This window comes from Aulonocara stuartgranti, assembly GCF_965226115.1.
Source record: "Aulonocara stuartgranti genome assembly, chromosome: 15".
NCBI lineage: Eukaryota > Metazoa > Chordata > Actinopteri > Cichliformes > Cichlidae > Aulonocara > Aulonocara stuartgranti.
Window position 1 is genome coordinate 23,886,753 of NC_138951.1, and position 27,955 is coordinate 23,914,707.

The window sequence follows — 27,955 nt, forward strand, 5'->3', positions numbered from 1 at the left end:
TGACATTTAACGTATTTTGTCGAATAAATAAACACTGTAAAATATATTTGCCCCCCCCCAACAGCCCTTTGAATGTTGGCAAGTATGAACCGTCTGCTCGGTGTTTCCTAAAACGTTAAAGCACGTTTGGCTTCACACTGACAAACAGACCCAGCTTCGGCACAAACCTAAACTAATATGACACCGGAGCGGAAAGGCTGATTATGTTTCCAAGATGGTTTGTGTTTTTTAAAAGGAAGGAAACCTTCCTCAAAGCGGGCAGAGCAGTGGAGCCGCCGAGGGAAAAGCACACGATACAAAAACTGTAGAATTAAAAATATAATTTATTATGTTTAAATAGTTAAAAATATAAAATGAATTAAAACAACCTTGGCCAAGGGAAGACACAATAAAAATCAATAACACACAACATTAGAAGTCCAGTGGAATCCACCACGGCCTAAAAGTCACAGAAAACTAAGAGGTCCAGCGTAGTATTAAAAGAGGGAAACCCAGCGGAGTCCTCGCCTTCCTCCCCGCATTCCACGTCCTGGTGCACTGAAGAAAGGGAGGGAGCGGCAGTCACTATTCCTTTGGCAGTTTACTTTATAAAAAGGATAAGTCAAAGACTTACCCGGGTGGGCAGAGCTCTCAACTCCGCCCGCCGCTTCCTCAAACTGCAATCGGCACCGCGGTCTCACTGCTTCTGTTCTCCCGCAGTGCACGAGCTGGCTCTTGTCGTTATTGCCACCAGACTGCCGCTACGCGTCCCTAGTCGCTGGTCATCTGCCTTTTTTTCCTCTGATCGTTTCCCCTTTCCAGTCGCTGGTAATCTCTCTTCCCAGTCGCTGGTCGTCTGCTCCATCTGATCATCTCTACTCTCTGATCGTCTCTCGCTCTCCCCTCTGATCGTCTGTGTCTTTCCTCTGTCTGTCTCGCATTCTCCGTGTTACATTTTTGTTGAACACCGGCTCCAAACCTCTTATGTGTCCTTGAGCACTCTGTAAATTACCTTTTCTTTTCTCTCAGGTGTGTCCAATTAGTAAAAACGGGGGAAAAGGCGGAGTCTCTCCAGGACAATTTGCCGGCAACTAAAAACATGCAAACTAAATAAAACACTGCACAAAATACATGCAATATAAAAAATAAATATATACACTTCACATAAAAATACAGCACAGCAAAACAACGTCCGTCTTCCCTGGATGACACTAACTAACCGACCAAAGAGCCGCGTTAAGTGGCGATATCACTAACGTCACGTAACTTAGCCGAAGGTTAGCTAAATTTGACTTTGTAAGACTTTTTCATTACGCTAACATTTGTGATATGACTGCACTATGCTACTGTTGTTGACTCCACTTAATTCTACAATTCTTTCATTATGCTAACATGTGTCCTGGTGTATATATGAAGTGGGATAAAAACCCAGAACTAACTTTTAAGAGTTTATTTCTTCTCCGCTTCGACCGTCGGCCATTTCCCCAAAACGTCCTCCAACCTATGATTCCAATGAATCCTGGTGGGTCAGGAACTGCTTTTAAGCATCTTGTAATCGTCGTTCCAACACAGCGTGTTTGTTTTGATTCGTAGACCCCGAAAATGGTGCCGGGCTCCCACAATGCATTGCGGCGTGCCGTCAACTCCAAAGCGTCATTCAAATCTGTGAGCGCGCAAGGAACGCCGCCTCTCCGCGTGCGTTTCTTGTGACGTCACTGGCAGATCAAAGGCGTTCGCGCTGGTCTGTCAGTAACGTCACAGACAACCGAGCCTATAAATAACGGCTCTCAGACAGAAAAATCAGAACTCGATGCTCATGTGTTTGCAAAACGTTCAGCAGTCGGCGCTCTGTAATACAAGAAAATTCTCACACGCTCAAACGGAGAAAATCTAATTTGTGACACAACAATGGAAACCATCAACGAAAATTCAATCGTGGTCACACCAGACCAGATTATCCCGCCAATCAACAGGTGCTTTGAAAGGCTCTCTGAAGTTCAGTGGAGCATTATAGAAAATGGAAAATGCGACTCCAGCGTCCATGCCGTGCTCGCTGATATGATTTCTGAAATCATTCAGATCGCCTCTGCCAGCATCCTGAGGATTGCCCTTCCTCTTATTCAGGAACCCATGATAAGGGAAGAGTTTATGGATGAGGGGAAAATAAGGGTGTCCCTCGGAGACTCGATCTCAGCTGCCATCGCCGGCGCTCTTAATGTCTCAAAACAGCAAGATAAGAGCGCTGACAAGCTGACGCTGATGGTTGAGGAAGAGATCTCAGAAAAGGTCAGCTCAACCATTGCACTGATTGAAAAAAGCCCCGATTTCCCAGTAGACCCTGCCGTTTATGTTAGCGGCAAATTTAGTAGTATTAAGAAACTACACCGCATGGTTTGTTGCGCTGCCTCATGCCTGAAAAGGTATGCAGCATGTAAGCTGCGCTGCCAGTGTGGGACAAATGGGTCTCATTCCAGTACAGAACGTACTGGTTCAAAAATATCAGTGAAATCAGCAATCGCAGAGATTTCTGTTATTCTGTCAACAAGGAGCTCAGATGGAGAGATGACAGGAAAAGATAAAGATGAGCTCCCAGAAGAATCACAAAGCCATATAAAACCCACTGCAGAAACACAAAGTATCCAGGCTCCAACCCCAGTAGAAATGGTTGCAGTTGACATCGTAGGTGAGATACTTGCTAACATGGATTCAAGCAGTGAAGAGCTCTGTGAGAAATGTAACTTACCCAAACCTGCCTTTAATGCAGGCTTAATTATCCACAAGGTGAGACACTTCTTCTCCAAATGTGTGCCATCCACCTCACACGCCAGGCTCAAAGCACGCAAACACAACTTTTCCATGTTTGCAAAAAAACAATTTGAAAAAATGAAAACAGAGCTGAAAAAAAGAATAAAGGCAAACAGGAAACATTTTGTTTGTCTACAAAACATTTGCAATCACCCCAAGAAGGAAACTGCGCCCTCCAATGAAAGTATAGTTTTCATTCTCCCAGGGTCAGTACCTGAAACGGCTGCTCCCCAGAGTACAGAGGCTCATCGCTCCCCTTCTCCACATACGGCAAGCCTGGGAACCGCAATTAAACGTTCTTCTTCAGTCGACTTTAACGTCATTAGATCAGACGTTAATCAGTTATTTGACAAATTAACAAAGAAAGAAGAACTCTTCCTCATCGATAAGACCTTGGGGGACTTTAAAAATAGTGGGCATATCAGGAATTTTACGGAGGACTTAGTGGCAAACCTGTTTGATCTACTTACGGTGGATCGAGGCTATCAAATCCCCATACCTCTAATGGGTAGGTCCCTCTCAGACACGGTCATCTCCAGGACTCCGAAATCAGTACAGGGCTCAAAGCGTCGCATTTCTGCTGAAGTCCTCTATGTCCTCATAGATGACACAGTAGAAAGGTTTTTGCAGAAGCTTTTACTCTTCTGCAATGAAGAGAAAGATCAAATGATTCAAATGGACAAGATTTCTGGGGCCCTGGAAGACATCCACAACTTTATTAAAAGAGCACAGACCACAACACAGGAAAAAAGCCCTGATTCAGATGGCAGAGGAAAAGAATCTGGTGCATCACTTCCAACACCAAAACCTGGGAGAATTTCTCCAGATAAATGCTCTGTGGCATCTGACAAGTCACCTCGAACGCCACAACCTGGGAGCATTTCTCCAGATAAATGCTCTGTGGCATCTGACAAGTCACCTCAAATGCCACAACCTGGGAGCATTTCTCCAGATAAATCATCTGGAGCCTTGAGCCTGAAACACTCTCTCAAAGATTCCTCCAAAATATCAGAGATGGATTCTGTGTCAGGTTCATCTTCTGATGTTGAGAAAATTTCCAATGACCTTGCGTTGCTCCTTATCATGAGAGTCATCTATAAATCTAAACCTGAGACCCAAAAGTTTGCTGCTCAGATCGCAACTACTACAAAAGAAATAGACACGGTCATCAACCGTCTGAGCAATCTAATGCAGCCTGAACTCAGCAGCACAGCGTCTGCCACAAGTCTGACAAATGACAAGACAAAGTTCATCAAGAAAATAGCCAAACGCCTCATCAAGGAGTTTGGCTCCCCAGACAATGTCTTAAAGGCTTTGATGGCAAATGATTCATCTTTTGATGAGGCTCTGATTAGACATCTAAAAATCACTCTCGGAGTCATCCCGGGTCCCCCAAAGACGTCCAAAATATCCAGGTTTTTTTCTGCGGTGGGAAAAACATTGCTAAAACCCTTCAGGTGGTTCACTAAAGCCAGAGATCATTAAAATGACCATTTTGGCTTTTCCCACTGCCCTGCTTCTTTTAAAATCTTGAAGCAGACTTTTAGCACCAAATCCTTTTTTTAAAAACATCACCATAAAATTTTGGGATCAGCCCTCAAATCCAAATTTTAGAACTGTAGTTCACGCCATCTCGTCTCCTTTTGATTTCCATCCCCCCAACCGGTCGCAGCGGATGGCCGTCCCTTCTGAGCCCGGTTCCGTTGGAAGTTTCTTCCTGTTAAAGGGAGTTTTTCTTCCCCACAGTCGCCTCGTGCTTGCTCAGAGGGGGATCATTTGATTGTTGGGGTTCTCTGTAGTACAGTAGGGCTTTGACCTTACAGTACAAACAGGGAGGAGACTTTGGCTTGATTTTTAAAATATCTAATTCGGCATGAAATAAAAAAAATCCAAATTAAAAATGCATTCCAAGTTTGTTTGTGTTTTTCTTCTGTTGTCAAATATGTAGAAAGTGTTACACGTGTGATTTTAGTCATTTTGCATCAGTTTGTAGCCGACGTGTCTGTTTGTGATCATCCTGCATCTGTTTTTGTCTGATTTGTGTCTTAGTTTGGTCAATTTACATCACTTTTGTGGCCCAATTTAGTTGTTTTGCATGTATTTGTGGCAAAATGTGTGGACGCTGTTTGACGTTGCTATGTTTTGTCTTAATGCTTCACTTTGGTTGTTTATGTATGTGCTCATTTTGATTCTAGATGTAGACCTGACATCTGAAAATTAGCACCTAGTCCACTTCGAACATTTTTTTTAGTCCAAATAAAAAAATTTGGACTAATAAAAGTCCAAATAAAAAAATGTTAATACTTTTTCTTTTTTTCGCCAACCTTGTAGAGCAGTGGTTCCCAAACCTTTTTTGCTAGGCCCCCCTTTGTTTTACAAGAAAAATGTTCGCTAAAAAATATTATTAGCCAAAGCTTTCACTGGAAGTCAGTTACTGGTGTCAGGCCAGCTCCCACTTCTTCTTTTGTGTTACTTCTGCATATAAGTATACACAAAGAGACATTGAGACCTGAATCACAAATAAAAGCCACCTTCAAGATTAACAAACACTGTTTAAAGAGCTCCGTATAAACTTCTGTGTGCAACAAGGCCTCTGTAGCATCCAGACCACACTGATCTAGGTCTTCTTGGTAGAAGAAGGTGTTTCCTTTTTCCAGATGTTTAAATGCCAGCCTCCCCAGATTCAGAAGAAATTTCCTTTCAGCCATCTCACTTGTTTCATGTCCCCCCACATGTTTGTTCCCCTTCTTCATCTGAACCAACAAGAAGTGTGAGTACATGTCAGTCAGGGTCTTGGGCAGCTCTCCTCTCTGCTCTGTAGTCAACATGTGCTCCAGAACTGTAGCAGTGATCCAGCAGAAGACTGGGATTCTACACATGATGTGGAGGCTCCTGGATGTCTTCATGTGGGAGATGATTCTGGACAGCTCTTCATCACTGAATCTCCTCCTGAAGTACTCCTCCTTCTGGGCATCAGTGAAGCCTCGTACTTCTGTTACCCTGTCAACACGTCTAGGAGGGATCTGATTGGCTGCTGCAGGTCGGGGAGTTATCCAGACGAGAGCCGAGGGAAGCAGATTCCCCTGGATGAGGTTTGTCAGCAGCTGGCTGACTGATGACTTCTCTGTGACATCAGACAGCAGCTTCCCGTTGGTGAAATCCAATGATCCAAGTCTGCTTTCATCCAGGCCGTCAAAGATGAACAAAAGTTTACAGACAGCGAGCTTCTCTGCTGTGACCTTCTGTAATGTTGGATGGAAAACATGGAGCAGCTCCAGAAGACTGTACTGCTCGTCTCTGATCAGCGACGCTGTTGGTCAGAACCACTCTGATGGGTCTCTGTTGGTCAGGTAAGGCTTTAAAGGTGTCGTGACACCTGACTGTAATGTCATCAAGAGCCTCCATCTTGGAAGCTGTCTCCAGCTGCATCACCTCATGTTGGTTATGAACGTCTTCATTCTGTCCCTCTGTGATGTAGAGCTCAGTGTAGATCCTGTTCGGGAGGGTTCCACTTCCTGTATTATCAGTTTCTTCAGTCACACTTTCAAACCTCCTCCTCAGACTGATCTTATATTCTTCTAAAACCTCTTCCAGACTCGCATCTGCTGATTGACAACAAGAAACCAAAAAGAATGAAATGTCTTTAGTGTGTGAAACTGCATGAAAAACAGACTTTTATCTTTTGACGGGAGGGATGGGAATGGTGTTAAGCATTGTAAATTGTAAATAAGCTTCAGAAAATAGTAAATCGTGTAACATGACATTTTCGGCATTAAGTTATAACCAGTGTGTGACTTATTTAAAACATTTTGATTCATAATCAGAACCTTTTTTTGTCACAGCAGAGACAAGAAGCAACTGTTAAAAATGTTCCTAATGAGACATTTTAAGAGGAGGGAAAATCCCCCTCATACTGGCTTCACATCATTGGCTCCCTGTTAAATCCAGAGCTGAATTCAAAATGCTTCTCACATAAAAAGGGCCATAATAAAACAGCCCCATCTTATCTGAGAGGCCTCACAGTATCATATCAGATAGATGGAGCACTTTGCTCTCAGCCTGCAGGTTTTATCCTGCCCTCCTCCCCTCATTCCAACCAGTCGTGGTGGATGGCGGCCCGTCACTGAACCTGGTTCCGTCTCAGTGTTCGACTGTACAAAGAGAGAGTTTTTCTTTCTTAATGTCTCCAAGTCGTTGCTCGTAGGGAGTTGTCTGAGGCTTTATTACTGAGGCTTTACCTAACACTATAAAGTGCCTTAAGGTGGCTGTTGTGACTTGGTGCTATATGAATAAAATTTAAGCGATAGCAGAAAAGCAACAAAAACTGTTAACCCAAGAAAATAATGGAAGGAAATAGTTCTGAATATGCTTAATACGCGAATCCTCATCTTATATAGTTCATGTAATCTGCTACATGTAATTTCATTCAGTGTGATGTTATATGTAATCTGTGTGGGAAAAACGAGTTATTGTCGTCTTAGTGAGCTCTGTGGGTCAGACGTTTCTGGCTCTGTACGAAGAGAGGGCTCGTGAGCGCGCTCCATTTGTTCTCCATGTGATCCTTTACTCTCTCTGTGCTACTGCGTCTCTTTGCCTGCTGTGCTACACCCTGGGATTACTGTTGCTGTTGTTTGGCCATTTACATGATTCTGTTCTTGTTGTACAGTAGCTGCTTAATAAAGTGTGTACATGAACTCTGCTCTTCTTTAGATGATCTTTTGTTGAGTGTTTTTTTTTGTTTTTTATTTCATCTAAAAATCTACAAATGACCAGCTAAACTTTTGGCCCAGCAGCACACGCAGCCATACAAACTATTTCATTTTGAGCTGCTGCTATGAAATCAGAGCCAAATGGAAAAGCCTGCTGCAGCGTTTTTTACTCTGATTTTCTGTTTGTATTTGGATTCAGCCAGTATCCAGTATTTTGATCATTTATTTCCAACAAACAATTGAATCCTTTCGTTTCTAACACATCACCCAGTTTGCATCAGTATTGATCTCCAGCATGTTTTTCTCCGCGCGAGAGCCATTATGTTTTCAGTGTGTTCCTCTGATTGTTTTGAGTAGTATATATTGAGGATTGCCTGATATTGTGAGCAGGTGGGGAACATGACAGCTGAACTTTAGCAAACCAGGTGAAAAATAATTAAGACAATCACAAAGCAGGAAGTAAAACTAACGTGAGACATGAAAGGAAACAACATTCAAAGTAAAACAGGAAAAAAACCTATACCATAAAAAATCGAATGAAATCTTTTTCATGCACCTACAAAACAAGAAGTCAAGTTTTCAAAAATGTGTTCATCAGCACACGGATACCGACTCTTACTTTGGACAGAGATGCCACAACTGGTAGCGACTGAATCCTCTGAGACATCTTGACCCAAAGCACAGCAGGACAACTGCTCCTCCTCCTCCACACCAACATCACTGTTCTCTCTGAGGACACAAAGGGAAAATTATTATTACCAGTGCAACTGTCAAAGTGACCAAAGTGACTCACACGCAGGTGTTTACAGTGCATTCATCTGTAGTGAATAGTGAAGCACAGTTCAAAAAGACAACAGGACGAGTTGATGCAGGAACTTGCCTTAGTTAAAGGTACAGCTGCACAAACTAAGTTCAAACCTGATCCTTTTCTATGCAGAGCTCTTCTCTAAGGTCAAAAGTGTTCTCCTCAAGGTTTCCCACCCAATGACTGCTTTCAGTTTGTCACGTTAGGTGCAGTGTGGAAGATTATTCCACGATCAATGGTCTTTGATCAATGATTGTTGATCAATGGTCATGACAATTTGCATATTCATGATCAAGGAACTGACGTCACAGCCAGTGGGCTGGTTTCAGTCATTGTACAAATGTACTGTTTATAAGACTGGAAAGCTGCAGTCAGCTGTGTGTGACCACCCAACAATTTATCGTTGATGGAGTTCATCTTGTTCCAGAACAAGGAAGGGAAAATGCAGCTTTTTCCCTTCTGCTGTCTTTCTCGAACTGAGCAAAACTATGACGTGGGAGAAGTGGAACTGCTAGCTGGCGGGAGGGAGCAGAACACCTGCTCATTGTTCATCGTTTGACTGACCACAAGCATCTTGCATATCTCACAGCAGCCACTCAAGACAAACCAGGTGGGCCCTCTCCTTTGCTTGGTTCAACTGTGTTATGATCTATAGACCCGGCAACCCAAAACGAGAAACCCAACACTTTGTCCCGTCAATTCTCAACTTCTGATGCCACGGCAGAGGAGACCATTATTTTCCCGCCCTCCTGCATTGTTTGTTTGCTGTACTAAGAGATTGAGTCATTTTCTGCAATGCATAGCGGGACACGTGTCCCAGATGTTGAACTTCACATCATATCATGCTTTGTAGATACTTGCAAATCTCTATAATATTAAAGCTTGGCATTCTACACAAAAAAGCTATGAAACCCTGAAAAAGAACCAGCTGTTTTTCTGTGTTCTTTAAATTAATATATTGACCATTATTAGCTGCAAAGGCCTTCGAAACGGATTTGCACAGGGCAGATGTATTCAGGTGAAAATGTATGACTATATTATGCCAAGCTTTTGAGGATCTTAATGTCTTTTTCCTTTTTGGCAGTTTTGTTCGCTGACTGTGGCAGATCAATACTGAACTACAGGTTAAAAGTCTTCATATAACAGGAAAATTTTTCAGCTGCATTATTCACTTGGAAACTCAATCTCTGATTTTCAGAATCCATTTGTTCCATTCCAATCATATTACCAAATCATACACTTTTGTTGTTGTTATAAATGTTATTTTGGTTTTAGCGACAGCAATTCTTCGCTTCTTTTTGACTTTTTAAAGATGCATCTTGTGGGCTTCAAGTATTTGGAGTTTCCATCCAAACTTCTACATTCTGAAGCCTCTACAGCTCTGAAGATATTCAGAGATGCTGAACCAAACAACCAACCGTGTCTTCTAAGCCTACATTTTATTTCTTTTTAGTTTGATGACAAAAAGTAGCCCCTCACTCAGCCGTACATCTCTGGGCTCAACTCTAAAGTCCAACCTCCTCCTTAGGTTTGTCCTTAAGGCTAAACGTCCAAATTCTTGAGACGTAACAAAATTCAGTTAAAATGAAGTCTTTATTTTAAACTAATCTTACAAACCAATACCAACTAAAAATTGGCAACTAATATTACCAAAGTCACTTTGACTATTCTCATAAACTGATCGGACTGCATTCATTTTATATATAAAGCTCCAGTCACCTCAAAGTGTTACTGGGCACTGCGCTGGTATGGAATGAGTGATAAACGTCTGTACAGGTGTTTTTGAAGTAATAATCATCATAATCTCAAACTTCCAGGAGTAAACTCCACTGACACCAAGTCCACCTGTTTGTCCACATTCTTTTAAAGATTTCAAAGTGAAACTTTTTGCACGGATACTGTGGAATTTTCTCTTCTTCCTGTTAAACCAGTCCTCTCCCACTCAATCTTACTTGTCCTTTTAAACTTGTAATTGTTTCTACATACTGATTTCACCTATGTTCTCTATTTCCTTCGTGTACATTAGAGACAGTATCTTACTTTGTGTCGGTCACAGACAGACGGCTGGATCCTGGAGACTCCAGATCACTCATCTTCAGTCAGTCTGAGAGAGAAACCAGCAGTACTGACTGTGAAAGGAGAACCAGAATCATGGTGAATCTCTTTTCAGGAGTCACATCCAAGACTGACAGAACAAAAAATGAAACACACTCATGGTCTCGTAAAAAGTGACTGTGAGGAGAAGGAGGCAGGCCTTCATCAACACAAATCAAACAATTATTAATTAATTCGATTTTTGATGGAAACGGAAACAAGCAAAATACGCACTTACTTTGACAGTTAATGATAATTATACTACTGTTTAACACCGCGTGTTTCCGTTTGAGTTAATCTAATTATGGTTCTGTGAAATAACACTCAGTGATTTTCAGAGTTCAGTCAGACTGATCTCAGAGTTATGTCCGTGATCACCACTGTATGAAAGCTTTAGTCACATTTAAGGGCAATATCACCAAAATACAGTAAAAGATCTCCTCCTTGAATGTTTCAGATAAAATGGAAAACAGACTCATGCAGTAAATATTCTTTTATTGGAGAGAAAACTGTGCAGTATAATTTACTCGAGATGTTGAAGATATGAGAGCATTAAACAGGCTGATGTTTGGAAGAGGCTCTGACAGGAGAGAGATGATACAGAAACATGGCATCCTTATAAAATACTGACACACTTTATGAACGGACAACTTTTCACAGCTCTTTGAACATTTAAATGAGCTGCATACTTTCCCCACTGAAACCAGCACAATCCCTCTGTGATGGAAACAATATTTGAACTAAATGTACTGTGGATAAATCAAAGCATTATCAAAGTTGTCCGTGGTTCCCTTATTTTTCCTTCTTTCCCTGTCAGATCCTGTCCTGCAGGATAAACATGACTGAGTGGTTCCCTGCATGCAGCTGTTACAGTTTGTGTTGGAGATACTTCTGCAAATACAGGAAGCAAATATCTAAAAACTGTTTTCAATGTTTTTACCAGTCTGTCAACTACAGAGAGCTGTCTGTTGTCCCCCTGTTCTCCTCTATATCTCTCAGCTGATGCTGGCTCCTTTAAATGTAACTTTATTAATCCCTCGGGAGGGGTCCTCTGGGGTTTTCACAAAGCTGAATAAACGTCAAACAGAAAACTGATTAAACAAAGTGTGAGACGGTGGAGAATTGACGCCAGCGCCCGGTTACATTTTAGACAGCAAGGAGCAGACGCAGTTTCACTCCACCGAGGGAGCTCGTGACGTACTACGCGGCTTTCTTTAGACCGCGAAGGCGGGTCCTCAGGTGGAAGCAGCCTCTGAATTTGGACACCCCCGCTGTTTCCGGCCAGCCAATAATAACGGTGACATTTAACGTATTTTGTCGAATAAATAAACACTGTAAAATATATTTGCCAAACTGATCCATTTTATCATTAGGCTAGTATATATGTGTATCGTCACACCTATCTTCCATTTGACAGTCCTCATATTCTCAATTAAAAACTAAAACAGACATTGAAAATAACAAAAGCTAAACATTTAAAGAGGAAACAAAAATGTAAACTAATAAAAAAAAAATAAAACGCAAATTCTGCTCTACATTATCTTTATGTGAACCATAAAGACTCAACAAGAGCAGCACACTCAAGTGAAAGAATAAATAGATCTTTATTGGTCTCAGGGTCATGATTGTACAGAGCATGTGCAGAACATACAAAAGAAACGATGGCACTTGGAATGTTCCATTGTAAAAATGTTTTTTAAAAAAGCACAGTTCATAGCAATATACAGACTCACAAAGTAAGAACAAATATTCAAAGTTTGTTTCAAGGCTTTAGTGTCATCATGTCATCATCACAGTAAAAAGTATGGATGCTTTGCCCTTTGTAAAATACTAAACCCAAACTTTTTTGGACCAAGGAAATAAAAACAAACACAATGTTAAATAGTGTAACATAGGAAAGCACATTGAAAGACATGAAACTGTCGCTATAAATATAATGATAGGGCCACTTATCATTACCCTTTTGTTAGAGATACCAAGGAAATTTCATTAACCAGGTAAAAATGTGATCATGTACCTGAAAACATCCATTTCAACAGTTAAAGAGCAGTTATTATTGCTACAAAAATGTATACTCTGTATGTGCCTAATGCATTTCTTGGGGAGTCAAAAAACATACAGTATGGTCCCACAAATTCACTGTAATCAGGCCATGAAGCAGAAAACGACAGAAGATAAAAACGTAAGGCATGAATCACCTTTCTTTCCTTTAGTGATAAGCAGCTGGTAGCCAATGTCCCACAGCCCTCTGACTATGATCCTTCACATTCAACTTTCAACATTTGATAAAGTATCTAATAAAGTGCCCTAATGCTTAATGGGCACATTGTCTACCATACAGTATCACATAATACATAACCACATCTGGAATGCTACTCAAAGTTAAAGACTTCTATTATTCAGTATAATGCAGTGCTTTAGTGAAAATACAATAATGCTTAAATACTTGAACAGCTTGGGGTCGACTGGCGATTTACTTTGTGAACTCTGTAAACATCTCCCAGATGAGTTCATGCTGTCAGCCACCTTTTTCTAGTCTTATGAGATAAACATGATGCTCACTTTCTAAACCATGATCCCCATGAGAGTCATAAGGGAGATGAAGCAGGGTAATACCTTAAGCGTGTGGGTACCCTGTAAGTAAACTCAGTTTTTCAGAGAGATCCATCCCTCATTGTCATGTCCAGTTTGAAAACATCAAGACGGTGTCAGTAAAAATCCCTCATAATTTAAATCTTACTAAACAATTTACGGGACTTTTCCCTCTTAGCACCACAACACTGTTGTTTTTGGCAGCTAGAACAACCTAAAGACAAAACGGATCTGCAAACATGAAAACATTTTACTGGCAGAAAGTAACTTCAATAAAAACATGTTTCTCTTTTCAGGAAATTTGTGCTTGGATGTAAAACACACAAAATTCTGTCGGGAAAACGTAGGACCTTTTTTCATTTAGGAGTTTTAAAAGCACCTTTATACTAAAAACCAAATAAATAAATAAGAAAAAGTTTCAGTGCATTATAATAAATACTTTTGCATAAGGTTTACACATTTAGTGTATGACTTGTTAAGGTTCATGTTGTGAAGTAAAGCTTTGAAAGAAACTTAATTTGGACTCGTTCCAAATTTGGTGCATGAACTTGTTGTGCGCCATAATGTTTGCTCTGTTGACTTCGTTATGAAATATAAATTCTTTCGGTAATTTTTTTTTAACCAAAGTTAAAATTTCATTCTCGATGGGCTCCAGAGCGCTCTTAGTGGTAAACAGTGCAAAGAAATCTCTAAAAAATCCCAGCCAATCTATCACGTGACATATATACGGCCAGCATTAGAAAACATATGACAAAGGCACAAATCAAAGTGGTTCCGAGCCGAACCACAATCTGAATTTGCTTAATGTAGGTTAAACGATAAATGGATCCGAGCTTCTATTATTCTACTCTAATTAACTTCTCTGTGCTTTTCACTACAAGCCACACCTCAGCTTTTAACTGTCATTTTAAGTTTTAGATGTTTGGAATAAATTTGAGGGTCTTTCTAATTTAGACATGCTGAGATGTTGATGTCATTTCATAGTGGGGGGAAGCTGAGGATCCAATGTTAGTTTGGCACCTAATATAGATTAGAGAATACCAGCCACCAGAATGATCCCTGCAATAACTGACAGTGACACAATGAGACCAAGATGGTTTCTTCCTGTAGCTGCGCCACTGCTGACTCCATTCCTGCTTCCTTCATCTGTCGAGAAAAAAAAATGCATTGGTGTGAATTGTCAGGAGTCAGGGAGGTGAAAACTCTTTTAAAGTGTCATCATTTGACATGAGCACAAACTCACCTGACTGACTGACATTCAGGTTTACGATGCTGAGGATTTCAGAGTCCATCCCTGGTCTTCTCTGGAAGGCTATACACTCGTATGTTCCAATGTCAGCAGTCGTCATGTTCATCAGTATCATTGAGAAATCCCCATTCTGCATGTGGGTATTGGTCAGGTTTACCCGGCCCGTATAAGACGGATCCTGGTCGTCTGGATCAAGTTGGTCATCACGATAGTGCAGCACGTATTCTGTCAGGTCACGTCTGGACCACTGCATGGCGAGGACTACCATATTTCCAGGAGCATTACATGGCAGAATGACCTGCTGGCCAAGTGAACATATGATGTTTTTGCAGTCTGAAGGACAAAAGAAACAAGACAGAGGTTTAAGAATAAAAATATACATCAGAAATGCATGTACTAAACAAGAAGCACTCCAAGAGCGCAAACCTCCACCAAGGGAGCTCACTGTCTAGCCAGTATTTACTTTTAAGGGAATACTATCATATTTCTTTCATATATTTAAGTTGTTTTCTGAGTGCAGTTGTTTGCAGTGCAGTAAAAGTTGATTTTCTAAATCGATACATATAATATCCCACAGCCATAGCAGGGAATGAGCAAGAGAAGAAGAGAGGTGTGAGGAATACGAGGGTGAAGGAAGAAATGACTTTATAACCTATTAATACAGTCAGTTATAACTAGTCTTGTTCTCAGTTATAGCAATCTAATGTAACCGAGGATTTAACAGTAGTTTACAAACTTTTTAGCAAAACCTACTTACCCACAGCGTCAACTATTGAAGTAAGCGCCAAAGAAAGCCATATGCAGATTTGAAGACACATCCTGAAGAAACAATAAAGACAGAGGGATACATCCTTTAAATCACAAAGTGTTTCCTGGGTAAAGTTATTTGCTAGAAAAGCTGGTTTATTCTGCCTCAAAAGAACTTTCAAACTAACAGTTTTGAAAACTTTCAGACATATGACAACTCTAATACTAAGTCTATCACAATAAATAACTTACTTCGAGAGGTTTTTGCACGATCTTTGTGGTGACAGGATTGAACGGGCTGTGAAAATCATCTTCTTCCTCTTGAGTGGTTATTGGCAGCTGAGGTGTGGAAATGGAGCATGGGCACAAGTGTCAGACTGCAGGAAATAAGAGAAAAAACGGTTTCATGTAAAATAATACAAATATCTGCGGTTTTCAGGAGACAAAACAATGAAAAATCAGAGTGTCTTCCAAATGACTAAAACAGCTGATTTGTCCGTTTCCTATTTTTTTTGGCAGTAGTACAATGTTAAACTCTTTCTTCTTGGCTACCTGCCTGGTTTTTAATTTGAGACTCAGATGTTATATCCGTTAACACTATAGGGAGGGAAGCAGGAAGTTTAAATGATGGACCTTACATTACTCTGTGCTTTATGCCAGCTCATCCCAAACTCATTAAATTTGATAGATCTGGCAAGTACAGTCTGCTGTGATGCCGAGTGAATATCCATAATGCCAAAATCAGCGAGCAACACATCACAAAAGGACCATCAAGAAAACGCTCAGCATCTGTGCAACAGTTCCTAATATAATGACACCGATGAGTCACATCAAGTGATTTAGCAGTGATTACTCCCAGTACAGTCTTGTATACGATACGAGCTCTGTGCAGCAAACTCTCCGGTGCTCTTCAACACAAACACTGCGTCACACAGCGAGCCACCACTGCCACCACAGATATGCGGCGTGTACTTAGCATTTACACAGCACATAATGAGCGCACGTTTTCTTTGTACAATTACGGAAATCGACACCGTTGAATATAAGTTGGCATCTTGGCTGGCTTCAGACGGTCAGGTCAGACGAGCTAACGTGTCACTGTACTACTGTACGGTCATTTGCTGTTACCGGTTACACAAATACTACCCAAATGTAGGAAGCTAAAGCTAGCAGACTCAGCAACTGGTTCATAGAACTTACTCAGAAGTGCATATCCGAGAAGAAAGTCCTTCAATAAATACAGGAAGAAACCCGCCACACAGACCACTTCCAATCCGAATGATGACACCCTGGACTCAGGTTGCTTCACCCCCTTCGGACAGAAAACCATAGGGGCGTGCTGATTGGTCGGTTGAGTACGAGCCCTGTTTTTGCTCGTACCCTCATTGGCTCGTACTCAACTCACGCGGTGTTTCACGAAGTTTCTGTGTTTTTATCCTTAAATTCCAATATCTTTCCTTATGTTGGCAGAAATCACCGGTTTTCCGAGTATATTTATGACTCAGCATTATTGTACGGACCTTGTATTCTACTTATAATCAGTCAAGTCATTTTTAGAAACTGTCATGTTATATTTGTTGCAATTTAAGTCATTTTTAGAAACTGTCATGTTATATTTGTTGCAATTTCTGACTCTTTCTCTGTTAGTGACAGTTTTTACTGGATAAATGCCAAAACCTGTTGCAGCTTGTACCTTTTTAAGGTAATGTACTTTCTGTCTGTTATGAACCAAATAGGGCCAGGCAATGACATGAGTGAGGCACTCGCCGTCACTTACATGAACAAACTCAGGTGCAGTACACACACTGTCTAGTTGGGTGCTTACCTATCAGCTGCAGCACCTGTGTGTCCTACCCCGAGACAAATGATTTCTTCTACTCCACTCCTACCCACTCCTCCCACAACCAACATGTTTTTCAATGTTGTATAGATGCTTTCCTGTATCACTGATGTCTCAGTACTCCTGCCATGATCTGTAGGTTTAAGTTCAGCTTTGCCTAATGGTATCTGTAAATTAAATGACTGTAATTTCACCTAATGTTTTGGTAATATGTACAAATCCTCATTTCCTTCTACACTTACATATGCAGGAACCCCAAAATCCAACATTTACACCCCCATTTCACAATCTTTGCGAACTTTGATATATTTCCTATATAATATCTAATCTATGTGATTTACCAAATCTAAGACCCATCAGTGCTTATAAACTACCAGATGACTTCTGCTGCTTCTTCTATGTGTCCAGAGAATGCATGGCAAACACCCAAGGAGGGACTGTCGGACAACACTGTAAGCCTAGATGTTCACTCTTTATATATGAAACCAGCAATGAATGGAATTTGCATGCATTCACATTCATTTACTCTGTTGGAGCTCCAGCCACTAGAAAGCAGATCAGCGTGTAGGCTAATTATTAGCAATAATATCACTCAATAAAAAGAGAAGTTCACTTTGATCTGTTGACAAACTGCAGCGATTTCCTTTGTTTACTTTATGAAGCTACAGGACAGAATCAGTGGAGGGGTGGCGATTCGGGCACCTTGCAGTCACTGAGATGACCATGAACATCTCTGCACACCAAAGTATTCTACAGTCAAATCTGAGGCCATGTGCATGACAGCTAGAGTTTGACCAAAATGGGTCAGGAAACAGGACAATGATCCGAAGCACAGCAGCAAATCTCCATAAGAAGAGCTTAAAGAGAATCAAAGTGCTGCAGCGATCCAGTCAAAGTCCAGAACTCAACCCGACTGAAAAGTGGGTCCACCATGTGCCATGCTACAGGTTTCTTCAATGTGTTACGTTCTTAGTCTAGGCGTGTATTGAACGCAACAACAAATTGGCCCCACTCACGCACCACCCAAGAAAGAACACAAACAGTAGTATCTTTTAAAGCGCTAAGAAGCCATTTATTTGCTTCAGCAGTGAGCAGTGCCAAAAATAACAAACAAAACTCCCTAATGGTCCCTACACTTTCCTACACAAAATGAAAACCAACCAAAAGACAATTCACTTACCTAACTTTCTAAACGAAAAACAGGAGAAAACTTAATCAACAAAAATGGTTTGTCACGCCTACTAGGCTGCTGCAGTGAACAATATATACAAGGTGAACAAAATACACAATTGCTATTTTACAAATCTCCTGATTGGTTTTGCCTGCTCTGCCGCCGTTGCCGTGTGCACGGTCGGCCTCCGGAACTGTCTTGGTCCTTGTGTTGTCGACCCCCGTGTCGACCCCCTGAACTTTTCTCGGACTCTTGTTGAGCTCTGGTTTTGTTTTTGATCTGTTGTCCTGTGTTCTTGGACTGTTTTCTTGTGTTTTTGGTTTACTCTGGACTCTTGTGCTCCTTGTTTTTTGTTTCGGACGCTCCTTCCTGGATCCCCTCCGCCCACCCTGGTCTGGTGCTCGGTTTTGTTCTGGGTTTTTGTTTAGAGCTGTCGGGAGCCAGCCCTTGGAGGGGGGGTACTGTCACGGTTCTGGGTCAGTTTCGAACCAGTATTTTGAGTTTTGATTGTTAGTTTATTTTTGAATGATTGTTGTGGTTTTGGGTGCTATGATGATTATTATTAGAGTTCCATGTTTCTATTTATTTGTGTTCTCATGTTTTGTGTGGGTTTAGTTCCATGTGTCATTTTCTGTCTGTCTCTCAGTGTCGAGTCTGCGTCTTTGTGTAGTGTTCTTGTTTCCTGTTTTATTGTGAAGGTCTGCGTCTCGTGTGTGTGTGTTCAGTTTTACCTCTGTCTCGTCTTGTTGATTACTCCCAGCTGTGTTCCCTACCTGTGTGTAATCTCCCTGTGTTCTCTGTGTGTATTTAAGTCGCGTCTTCTGTCATTGTAGTTGGTCCGTCTATGTATCCACCATGTTTCATCTGTGTGTTTTTTTCTACAATTTTGCTTTGAGCGCTTCAAAGCTACACAGTTAAATTCACCTCTGCCGCTTTTAAACTGTAACCGTAATCAAGACCAAATCTGTCTGTGTGGATAAATACATGCACAGAAAAGTAGACCTAAGCTTTCTAAGTAAAGTAAAAATGAGTTAACTTCTTCTCTGCAGTGACAGCCTGTGACTGGCTCTGTTTCTGCTGGAACTGCCTCTTATTGTAACGTCATAAATAATTCATTCCTGTAAAAACATAAGCTCTAACAGTCCTGCTGTTGTTTAGCATCAAACCTCAAATGAAACGTGACGTATTATTTAACATCTGTTTGTCCTCCAGGCGACATTTAGAAATAATTTCCTTAATTTACTCAGTGATAAAGCAGCTTTAGAAACCACAGAACAGCATAAGGCTGGTACGGCTGTTTGATTTTATTCACTCGCTGCTTCGCTCGTGAGTCAGCACCGCCCCTCTCCTCGGCGTTAGTTGTCGGTGTTTGTCGTCAATACAATACTGTTAATTGTACTCTCTGCAGTGTTTAAATGCTTACATATACACACAGTTACTGTCCCTCCACACATACGACTCGGTTCTGCTTCTATGCCCCAGCTTTGTTTACTTTTTCCCACCGAGGCTTCTAGACTTCTGATTGGCCAACATTTCCGCACGGTTAGGAATCTAGCGCCACCTGCTGCTTTGGCATGTTCATAGCAGCGTTTTCCTTCATTTCTGCCTTTATGTGTGGACGGGATTATTTTTTAAAACGAAAACGGAAAATCTCCGTTTTCAAAAATACCCGTGTACGTGTGGACGTAGCCTCAGTCTCTGACTGGAAGCGCTAATTCGTCATTCGGCTTTTGTCAGACTAAAGTAACTGTTAAAACTGTTTGAAAAGCTCAGCTATACAACAAGGAGAGATTGAGAATTTCCTTTTAGTTTTCAGTTTATTTGATATTGACAAAAGTTAGTCAGTTTTGTCTGTTCTTCTGTAAAACAAACTAAGATTTATTTTTAGAATAAGTGGAATTGACAATTTAGTCTGTTTCGTTTGTTCTATTTTGAAACTTAAACGCTTTAGCGGCTGCCTTTTGTGTAGTTTGCAATATTTGCCTTTATTTATCTGAAAAAGTCTCATGTTCCTTAAGTACATCTACCCTGTTGAACTTATTATGGGAAATAAATATTTAAATAAAAACAAGCTGCTGATTATTTCACATTTTACTTGTGAGCAACGGCACATTTAAATCTTACAAATATAGTTATTTGGCTTATATCGTGATAGATATCGTTATTGCCTGAAATGAAAAAAAACATATCGTGATATGAAAAAATCTCATATCGCCCAGCTCTAGGTCATGGTACTGCCTATTGGACCTTAACTTCCTCTTGAGGTGTTGCAAACGAGCTTCAGCCAGTCGCTTGTTGTTTGGCAGCATGGGTGGAGAGCTGCCCTTGAAAGGAAGTGGCATCTCATAGTGTCCATCCTTCCTTTTTGTGATTGTGCTGCCGAGGAGTTTTACAAAATGAACATCATCTTGAGAAACATATTTATCTTGATAGTTTCTTTCGCTGAAATCCATTTCTAGGACCTTTAACACATCATTGACCGGAGGCAATGGCATTTCCTTTACTGCCACTCTGTGTACAAAGCTTTGATGTTCCTTTCTATCAAGATATGGATTTGCTGATCCTATGATGCTCCAGCCAAGCACGGTTCTTTGAGCAAATGGATGGTTTTCTGACCCTACAATGACTTCTAGAGGGGCCAGTGCTGATGGGCAATCATAGCCAATCAGCAATCCCACTTCACAGTCTTGAAGTGGCTGCAGCTTGTTTGCCAGTTGCCTCAGATGTGGCCACTGAAGTGCGGTGTCCTTTGTAGGAATGTGAGACTTATCGACTGGGATGAAATCCCTTGTGTATGCCTGGCGTAGCTGAACATGCGACTCACTATGGAGCCCACGAACTTGCAATCCACAAGCCACTTTGCTAGCTATGACTGTGTCTACTGCTGTCATTGTACTGAGCCTTAATTGCACTGGCTGAGTCTTCACATTTAGTGCAGAGACCAGATCTCCCAAGATGAAAGTTGAATCGCTCTGTGTGTCGAGCAGAGCATATGTGAGAATCTCACTGTGGGGGTCTTCTGCCAATGACACAAAAACTGGAACAATGCTAGACGTAGCTGAGGAGTATCTTGTCAATGTGTGTGACATGACATTACGGACTTCCTTTGTCTCATTTCCTGCAGATGGTGAATCACTGTTTAACATTTCACTGGCTCCCTCAATTCTCTCTATGTGCAAGCAAGTTGGATGATTTCGACCACATATAGTGCATGTGTGCCTTCTTTTGCATTCTTTACTAGTGTGGCCCTTTCTTAAACAGCCGAAGCAAAGACGGTTTTCACGAATGAAAGCTCTCTTTTCATCAGGAAGCCTTGTGGCAAAGGTTGGGCACTTGGCGACACCGTGTGTTTCATCGTTGCAGACGAAGCATGGTGGTCTTGGCTTTGAAATTAAGGTCCCTGGTTTACCTGCAGAGTGCTTAGCTTGAGCATTGGTGCTGAGTGCCTTGGTTCTCTTAGGAAGCCTTTCATCTGTTACTTTAGTGGTTAATAAGAAGGGAGAAGCAATGGGGTTGCAGGCTATTCTAGCTTCCCTTTGTAGAAATCTGGTGAAATGAGCAAATGGTGGATACTCTTGACATCTGTCTAGTTCATCCACAACAACGCGACCCCATCTGCGTACCAGCCATTCGGGTAGTTTTTTGAGAAGTTTATGATTTTCTTCACAATCATTTAGAATTGCCAGCCCTTTAACATGAGGGATGGCCTCGGCACAACTTTGAAGGAAATCTGAAAACTCTCTGAGGGCTACTGGGTCATTGGGAGCTATTTTTGGCCATTTCATCAGTTTATCCCTGAAAGCCTTTTGGACGACAAATTAACTTCCATACCTCTCCTGAAGAATCTCCCAGGCACCCTGATATGCATCTTCTGAGTTTCGATAGAAGAATCCTTCGACCGCCTTCCGTGCCTCACCTGCAAGATAACTTTTCAAGTACAACATTTTTTCTCCTGCGGGGAGGGGTTTGTGGCCAATCAATGCCATAAAGGATATCTTCCAGTGTATAAACTTTAAAGGGTTACCAGTGAACACTGTGGGTTCAGGTGCAGGCAGACGGTTGGAGACGAACAAGCTTGCAAGCTCCTGTGTTAAGCTGACCTCCTGTTGCTTTTGCAAAATCTCAGGTGGTGCACACTGAGGTCGAAATGATTCAGCCTGTGGATTCAATGGATTCTGAGATTCAATGATTTGGCTATCAAGTTGTGATTTGTCATCTGCTTCATACTTAAGGCTTTCCAATCCATCGTAGTTGTTGTAAGCTCTCACTCTGGCTGCTGCTACTTTTACCTCATTTTCTGCCTGTAGCTGTTGCAGTTTAGTTCTCTCTTCCTCTAGCTTTGCTGTCATTTCTGCAATCATTTGTGCTTCCTTGATTTTCCACTCATGCTCTAAGCTACTCAACTTGGCTTGCTGTTCATGTATTCGTTGCATTGCCTTCGCCTGTTCTAGTTTAGCTGCAAGGTCAGCTTCGGCATCCACACGTTTGCTAGAAGTCGTAGAGGTGGCTCCAGAGTATGAATCTGAGCCCTTTGAATGCTCTGAAATAACTGTTTCTGTTTTCCCAAAAACAGATCCATACTCCTCCTTACTTAATATCATCCTTACACGCTCCTTCTCGAGCCTGTCATTAAAAGTCTTATCTATATCTTCTAGTCGTTTACTAATGAGATCACAAATTTCTGTTGTTAGGGCAACACACGCATTTTCTTGACAACATCTGGAGTAGAAGTATGATTACGTCGGATAGGCTCATACAGTTCATGCATTAATACTTCTTTAGCCTTAATGTCCGTTTGTGTTCTAACAAGGTCTTCGTTTGAGCAGAAACCTTTCAGCTTTGTTCTAACTCCTCTTGCAAACTCCTTCCAGGACTCATATGCCTTGCTAAATGACCTTTCATTTTTCTTGGCTTCCTGTTCATGCATCTCCTGCCCCTTTTCTGTTAGTCTTCGCTCTATGGAGCTGGACCTGGCCTCTTGTGCCTCTGTAGATTTGTCTATTTCTTCAACAGGGGACAACATCATTATTAATTTTATTTTTGGCTTGTTGCACCTGCCCTTTTAAGTGTATATATCTGAACTCAAATGGGTTGAGTGGTGGTTTCAAACTTATTAATGTCACACAGTGGAAAATTGTGTTTTTATATTTTGTTTTGGATCAGACTGTGTTGGTACAGGGTGTCGATTTTATTTGCATGATTTTATTGTAATAGTGATATTGCATGTTTGTTTATTGATATTCCTATTGCATGATTTTATCTCCATATTTATAGTGTGTGTTTAGTGTTGATTGAACAATATGTTTTTTATTATTCCACTGTGGATTAAGCGGACAATTGTAGGCACCTGTGAGGTGGGGGCGTTCCCCGAGGTGGCCTATCAGCCACCAAACTGACCTAAGGGAGATAGTGAGCGCAAAGACTAAAAAGAGAGAGACACACGAAAAGTGGAGAGCTGGAAAACAAAACGTGTGCAAGCCAGCATATGAGAAGAAGGACCTCTGGCCTGACTGTGGGGCGCCACGAGACATTCGGCGATCGGCCAGCACAACCCGGCGATCCAGTCCCGACGGACAGAATAGCGACCGTGGGAGGCGACGCGTGAAATCCACAGTAGGGCAGGGGTACGCCTCTGCCTGCATCTGGCGGAGCTACGAGGGAGGCCGTGCGCGGAGGTGGAGAGTAGCTGGACTGCACGATTGCGCACAGTCAGGTGGAGATAGGAGCCTCCTCCCTGGTCTTCTGCTGGCGAGAGTCCACATCCCGGAAGAGGAGTTCCTCTCCTGTCTCTCTCAGCTCAGGAGAATTTGCCCGTGTGTTGCGGGACTGGGAGAATTAGGACCCTGGGGGGGAGTTTTTAGTATAGGGAAAAACATTCATTTAGCTTTGTGTTTTTAGCGTTTAATCATTCCTGCCGGCAGGGTTTTTAGCGGGTTGTAAACACTATTTTTATTGTATACGGGGATTTTAGCTTGTATTTGGGGTTCTGACTGTGTTTTATCCTGAAAATAAATGGTGTGTTTGAAGCCAGCTAAATTTCTGTCCTCTGAGCTCTGACCCACTCACTCCCCTTTCTGCTTGTATAGGCGTGGTGGTGAAGATTTAGTTCCACCAGTTTAGCGGCTACATAATTTTGGCGTTTGTCGACAGGATACAAGTTTGGGGAGCAGTGTTCCGCACCTGGAGTGCAGATATAGAGATGATGATGCCGGTGTATCCGGGTGCCCCTTGGTTACCAAAATATAAGGGTCCTGAAGCAGATGTTTCATATGGAGATTGGAAAGAACAAATACAAGGTTTATTGAATGCTCAAGAAATAGCTGAGGCCCGGAAAGTAGAAATTTTAATTGGGGCTTTAAGCGGTGAGGCAAAGCGTCAAGTAAGCGTGTTAGAAGAAAAAGATAGAGACCAGATTAGGAAAATATTCGCATATCTAGATTCTCTATATGGTGACAATAACTCCCTAGCGGTTTTGAGGTCGCAGTTTTTTAGCTGTATACAAAAACAAAATGAGTCGGTAAAATCTTTTACCTTAAGGTTGAGGGAGTTGCACTGCAGGCTACAACAGCGCAATCCAAATCAAGCACCTACTGAAAAGTGTTTACAGGAACAGATGCTGTTGGGCCTGCGGGAGGGCCCGTTGTCACAAACCCTGCGAGCCTACGTGCGTCACCATCCAGAAGAGGATTTTTCAACAGTCCATCGGGAGGCGTTGCTCCTAGAGGAGGAACAGTTGGGACACCAGGGATTGCAAACTACGTGCTTGGCAGTGGGTGAGTCCAGGTGTGTTAAGCCACCTTATGAACCAGACTGGAAAGAGACATTTAAAAAAGAAATTATGGAGGATGTCAAGGGTCAAATGCGAGATCTCGTCAAAGATGTTGTTAATGAAATTAAACCGCTCTTGCCACAGCAAAGCCCAGCCGGCTCAGCTTTTAATAAATCAAGGTTTAAGCCAAAACGTTCTGGATATGCTAATAACTGGACCCGAGAGGGAGAACCCATTTGCCATCGTTGTAATCAAGCTGGGCATATTGCCAGATTCTGTCAGAGCACACTAGACCAACAACCACCTTTAAACTAATAAACCCCGCTGCCGAGGCCCAGGCGGTGGGGACAAGGGACTATTCAAACAATCAGGGGGCCAGTACAGCTTTTGTGGGAGAATGTCCACTCATTGAGGTGTGTATGGGAGGGGTCAAGATGACGGGATTATTAGACACAGGCTCTCAGGTTACACTAGTGCAACAGCAGGTAATGGATCTCCATTTCCCTGAAGTGAATAAAACTGACACACCCCTGTTGTTCGCCTTAAAGGCAGCCAATGGACTTGAGATACCATACTCAGGCTATGCGGTCATGGATTTTGAGGTAGAAGGGGTGGAGATACCAGGAAAAGGGGTTGTGGTTGTGAGAAATGACTGTTCCACGCACCCTTTAATTATTGGTATGAATGTTATTAGTGCATGCTGGGATGATGTTTTTGCCGAAGGCAAGTCTGCTTTTCATCCTCAAAAGCTGAAGTCCCGCAGAGCATGGAAAGAGGCGTTTGCCGTCTGTCAACAGACTGCTACCACCAAGACTGATGGCTTTCTAGGCTATGTTCGACCTGCTAGCCGCAGAGGAGTCAAGGTGCCCCCGAACTGTGAAGTGATGGTCTGGGGCCGGACGTGTAAAGGTAAGGGTGGGACAGAACGCTTGGCACTAGTGGAGGCCTTACCTGATGCTGGACCCTGGGGGGTAGCCCGAACCCTGTCAGTAGTCAAAGGAGGGAGGCTCCCTATCCGGGTCTGTAACCCTAATCCATACGAAGTGACTATAGGACGCTACCAGAAGATGGGCCAGTTGTACCAGGTGGAGGAGTCGGACGTGGAGATGGACAGTGATCTTAGCCTGACAATGGGATCCGATGGTGTGATCGAGGTGGGCGTAGTTGAAGCAGCTGGGCCCGAAGAGCCTGCGATCCCTGAAGAGGAGGTGAGTCAACTGCTTAACGGCATAGACTTGACCCCCCCAGCAGAAGGTCGAGCTCCAGACCCTGCTGCAGAGGTGGCGAAAGGTGTTTGCTGTGAACGAGGAGGATTACGGAAGAACTGATTTGGTCCAACACCAGATCCACACAGGTGATACACCACCCATTAAACAAAAATATCGCCCTTTACCACCACTGATGTACAAAGAGATTAAGATACTTCTAGCAGATATGCTGAAAAAAGGTGTCATTCGGGAGAGTAGCAGTCCCTGGGCAGCCCCCATTGTGTTGGTGAGGAAAAAGGACGGCAGTTGGCGATTTTGTGTAGACTACAGAAAATTAAATGCAGTAACTCATAAAGATGCGTTCCCGCTCCCCCGAATTGAAGAGACTTTAACATGTCTGACCAGAGCTGAGTGGTTTTCCACACTGGATCTTGCCAGTGGATACTGGCAAGTGGAAATGGATCCTAAGGATCGGGAGAAAACTGCATTTACCACTCCTCTGGGTTTGTTTGAGTTTGATCGCATGCCTTTTGGACTCTGTAATGCCCCTGCCACCTTCCAGCGCCTGATGCAGCGGTGTCTAAGTAGTCACCTTTCTGAATCTGTTTTGGTATATCTGGATGATATAATAATCTACTCACCTGACTTCTCTACTCATCTACAGCAATTGGAGAATGTCCTGCAGAAGCTGTGGCAACATGGTCTGAAGCTGAGGCTGGACAAATGTAAGCTGTTCCACTGTCAGGTGAAGTTCCTGGGGCATCTTGTCGACCAACAAGGGGTAAGACCGGACCCTGAGAAAATCCAAGCTGTCCAGAACTGGCCTGTTCCCTCGACCACCCGTCAGGTCAGAGCTTTCCTTGGCCTGGCAGGTTATTACAGGCGATTTGTCCCAGGGTTTGCTAGGTTGGCTAGACCTTTAAATGCTCTGCTCGTGGGAATTTCTAGCAGGTCAAGCATGCAGGTCCAGTGGTCTGCTGAATGTCAGGAAGCCTTTGACAGCTTGAAATGTGCTCTGACCGAGCCCCCTATTTTGGCTTATGCAGATTTCCTGGAGCCCTTTGCACTTTATACTGATGCCAGCAATCAAGGCTTAGGTGCTCTGTTAGCTCAGGTGCAAGATGGCAAGGAACGGGTGATTGCATATGCCAGCAGGAGCCTACACCCCACCGAACGAAATGACAAAAACTATAGTTCCTTCAAACTGGAACTTTTAGCTCTAAAATGGGCCATTACTGAGAAGTTCAAGGATTACTTGACAGGTGCCAAGTTTGTCGTGTATACCGACAACAATCCTGTGGCCCACTTACAGAATGCTAGACTTGGGGCAACAGAGCAACGCTGGGTGGCACAGCTGGCATCCTTTGACTTCGAGGTTAAGTACAGGGCTGGAAAAGAGAATGCTAATGCTGATGCTCTCTCTAGATTTCCCACAGACTGTCAAACAGCTTACATAAACACCACGAGTGCTCCACGTCGGGATGCACAGGGGCTGGTGCCGCAGATGAATGACTGGAAGGAGGCTCAAGAAAAGGACATGGATCTGCTCATCCTGAGGGAGTATGTGGAACAGGGAATCCCCCCTGATGCACCAACGAGGAGATCCCTACCTAGCCCTGTACAGAAGTTATTACAGCAATGGAGAAGGCTGCAGGTTTGCGAGGATACGCTGTGCAGAGAGGTAACATCACCCTGCGCGCCACCTTTTCCATCTGCTGCCCTCAGGGAGAAGGTACAGGTCTATACAGGCCAGAACATCCAGACTGGCCAACAGCCTGTATCCACAGGCTGTGAGGCTCCTGAACTCTCTGCCCCCCTCTCACGGACAATAACCATATCCAACTTCTTAATAGCAATGAACTGGTCTGCATTGGTGCATCATATCTTTATTCTCTTCCCCCTCCTGCCCCCCCCCCCCCCTCTTTCTTAAATAGATAACTATCATATCTGATATCATATCTCACAGTACAATAATATTGAATGGGTT

At 42.6% G+C, this 27,955-nt stretch overlaps 2 protein-coding genes and 1 long non-coding RNA gene across 7 annotated transcripts in view; all 3 read right to left on the reverse strand.

The window, feature by feature from the left end:
* Positions 1 to 305: 305 nt before the first annotated feature.
* Positions 306 to 3,591, reverse strand: LOC309689722. The gene is made up of 2 exons (XR_014271509.1): positions 1,419 to 3,591; positions 306 to 1,070 (listed from the first exon to the last, which is right to left on the reverse strand). It is a non-coding gene; the product is annotated as an uncharacterized lncRNA (long non-coding RNA).
* A 2,403-nt stretch (positions 3,592 to 5,994) lies between these two features.
* LOC309689720 (uncharacterized protein) overlaps positions 5,995 to 27,955 on the reverse strand; it is a gene marked incomplete at its 3' end in the record, with an annotated part of 45,404 nt that continues 23,443 nt past the window's right edge. For 2 of the 4 annotated variants that reach the window (XM_082506343.1, XM_082506342.1), the window contains exons 2-4: positions 10,339 to 10,427; positions 8,113 to 8,222; positions 5,995 to 6,389 (exon numbers count right to left, since the gene is read on the reverse strand). In XM_082506343.1, the coding sequence (XP_082362469.1) occupies positions 5,995 to 6,389; positions 8,113 to 8,222; positions 10,339 to 10,391 (558 nt within the window). In that variant the 5' untranslated portion in view covers positions 10,392 to 10,427. Of the gene's footprint in view, positions 6,390 to 8,112; positions 8,223 to 10,338; positions 10,428 to 10,509; positions 10,574 to 27,955 lie in introns of those variants that run through there. The other 2 variants (XM_082506344.1, XM_082506345.1) reach the window with 2 other exon arrangements.
* Positions 11,999 to 16,316, reverse strand: LOC309688973 (uncharacterized protein). Of its 2 annotated transcripts, none has more exons than XM_082505077.1 (5): positions 16,181 to 16,316; positions 15,233 to 15,357; positions 14,991 to 15,052; positions 14,228 to 14,566; positions 11,999 to 14,130 (listed from the first exon to the last, which is right to left on the reverse strand). In XM_082505077.1, the coding sequence occupies exons 2-5, from the start codon at positions 15,289 to 15,291 to the stop codon at positions 14,015 to 14,017; spliced, it is 576 nt and encodes a 191-aa protein (XP_082361203.1). In that variant the 5' UTR covers positions 15,292 to 15,357; positions 16,181 to 16,316; the 3' UTR covers positions 11,999 to 14,014. The 2 variants fall into 2 exon arrangements, with proteins under 2 accessions (XP_082361203.1, XP_082361204.1); XM_082505078.1 differs by lacking the exon at positions 16,181 to 16,316 and adding an exon at positions 16,015 to 16,167.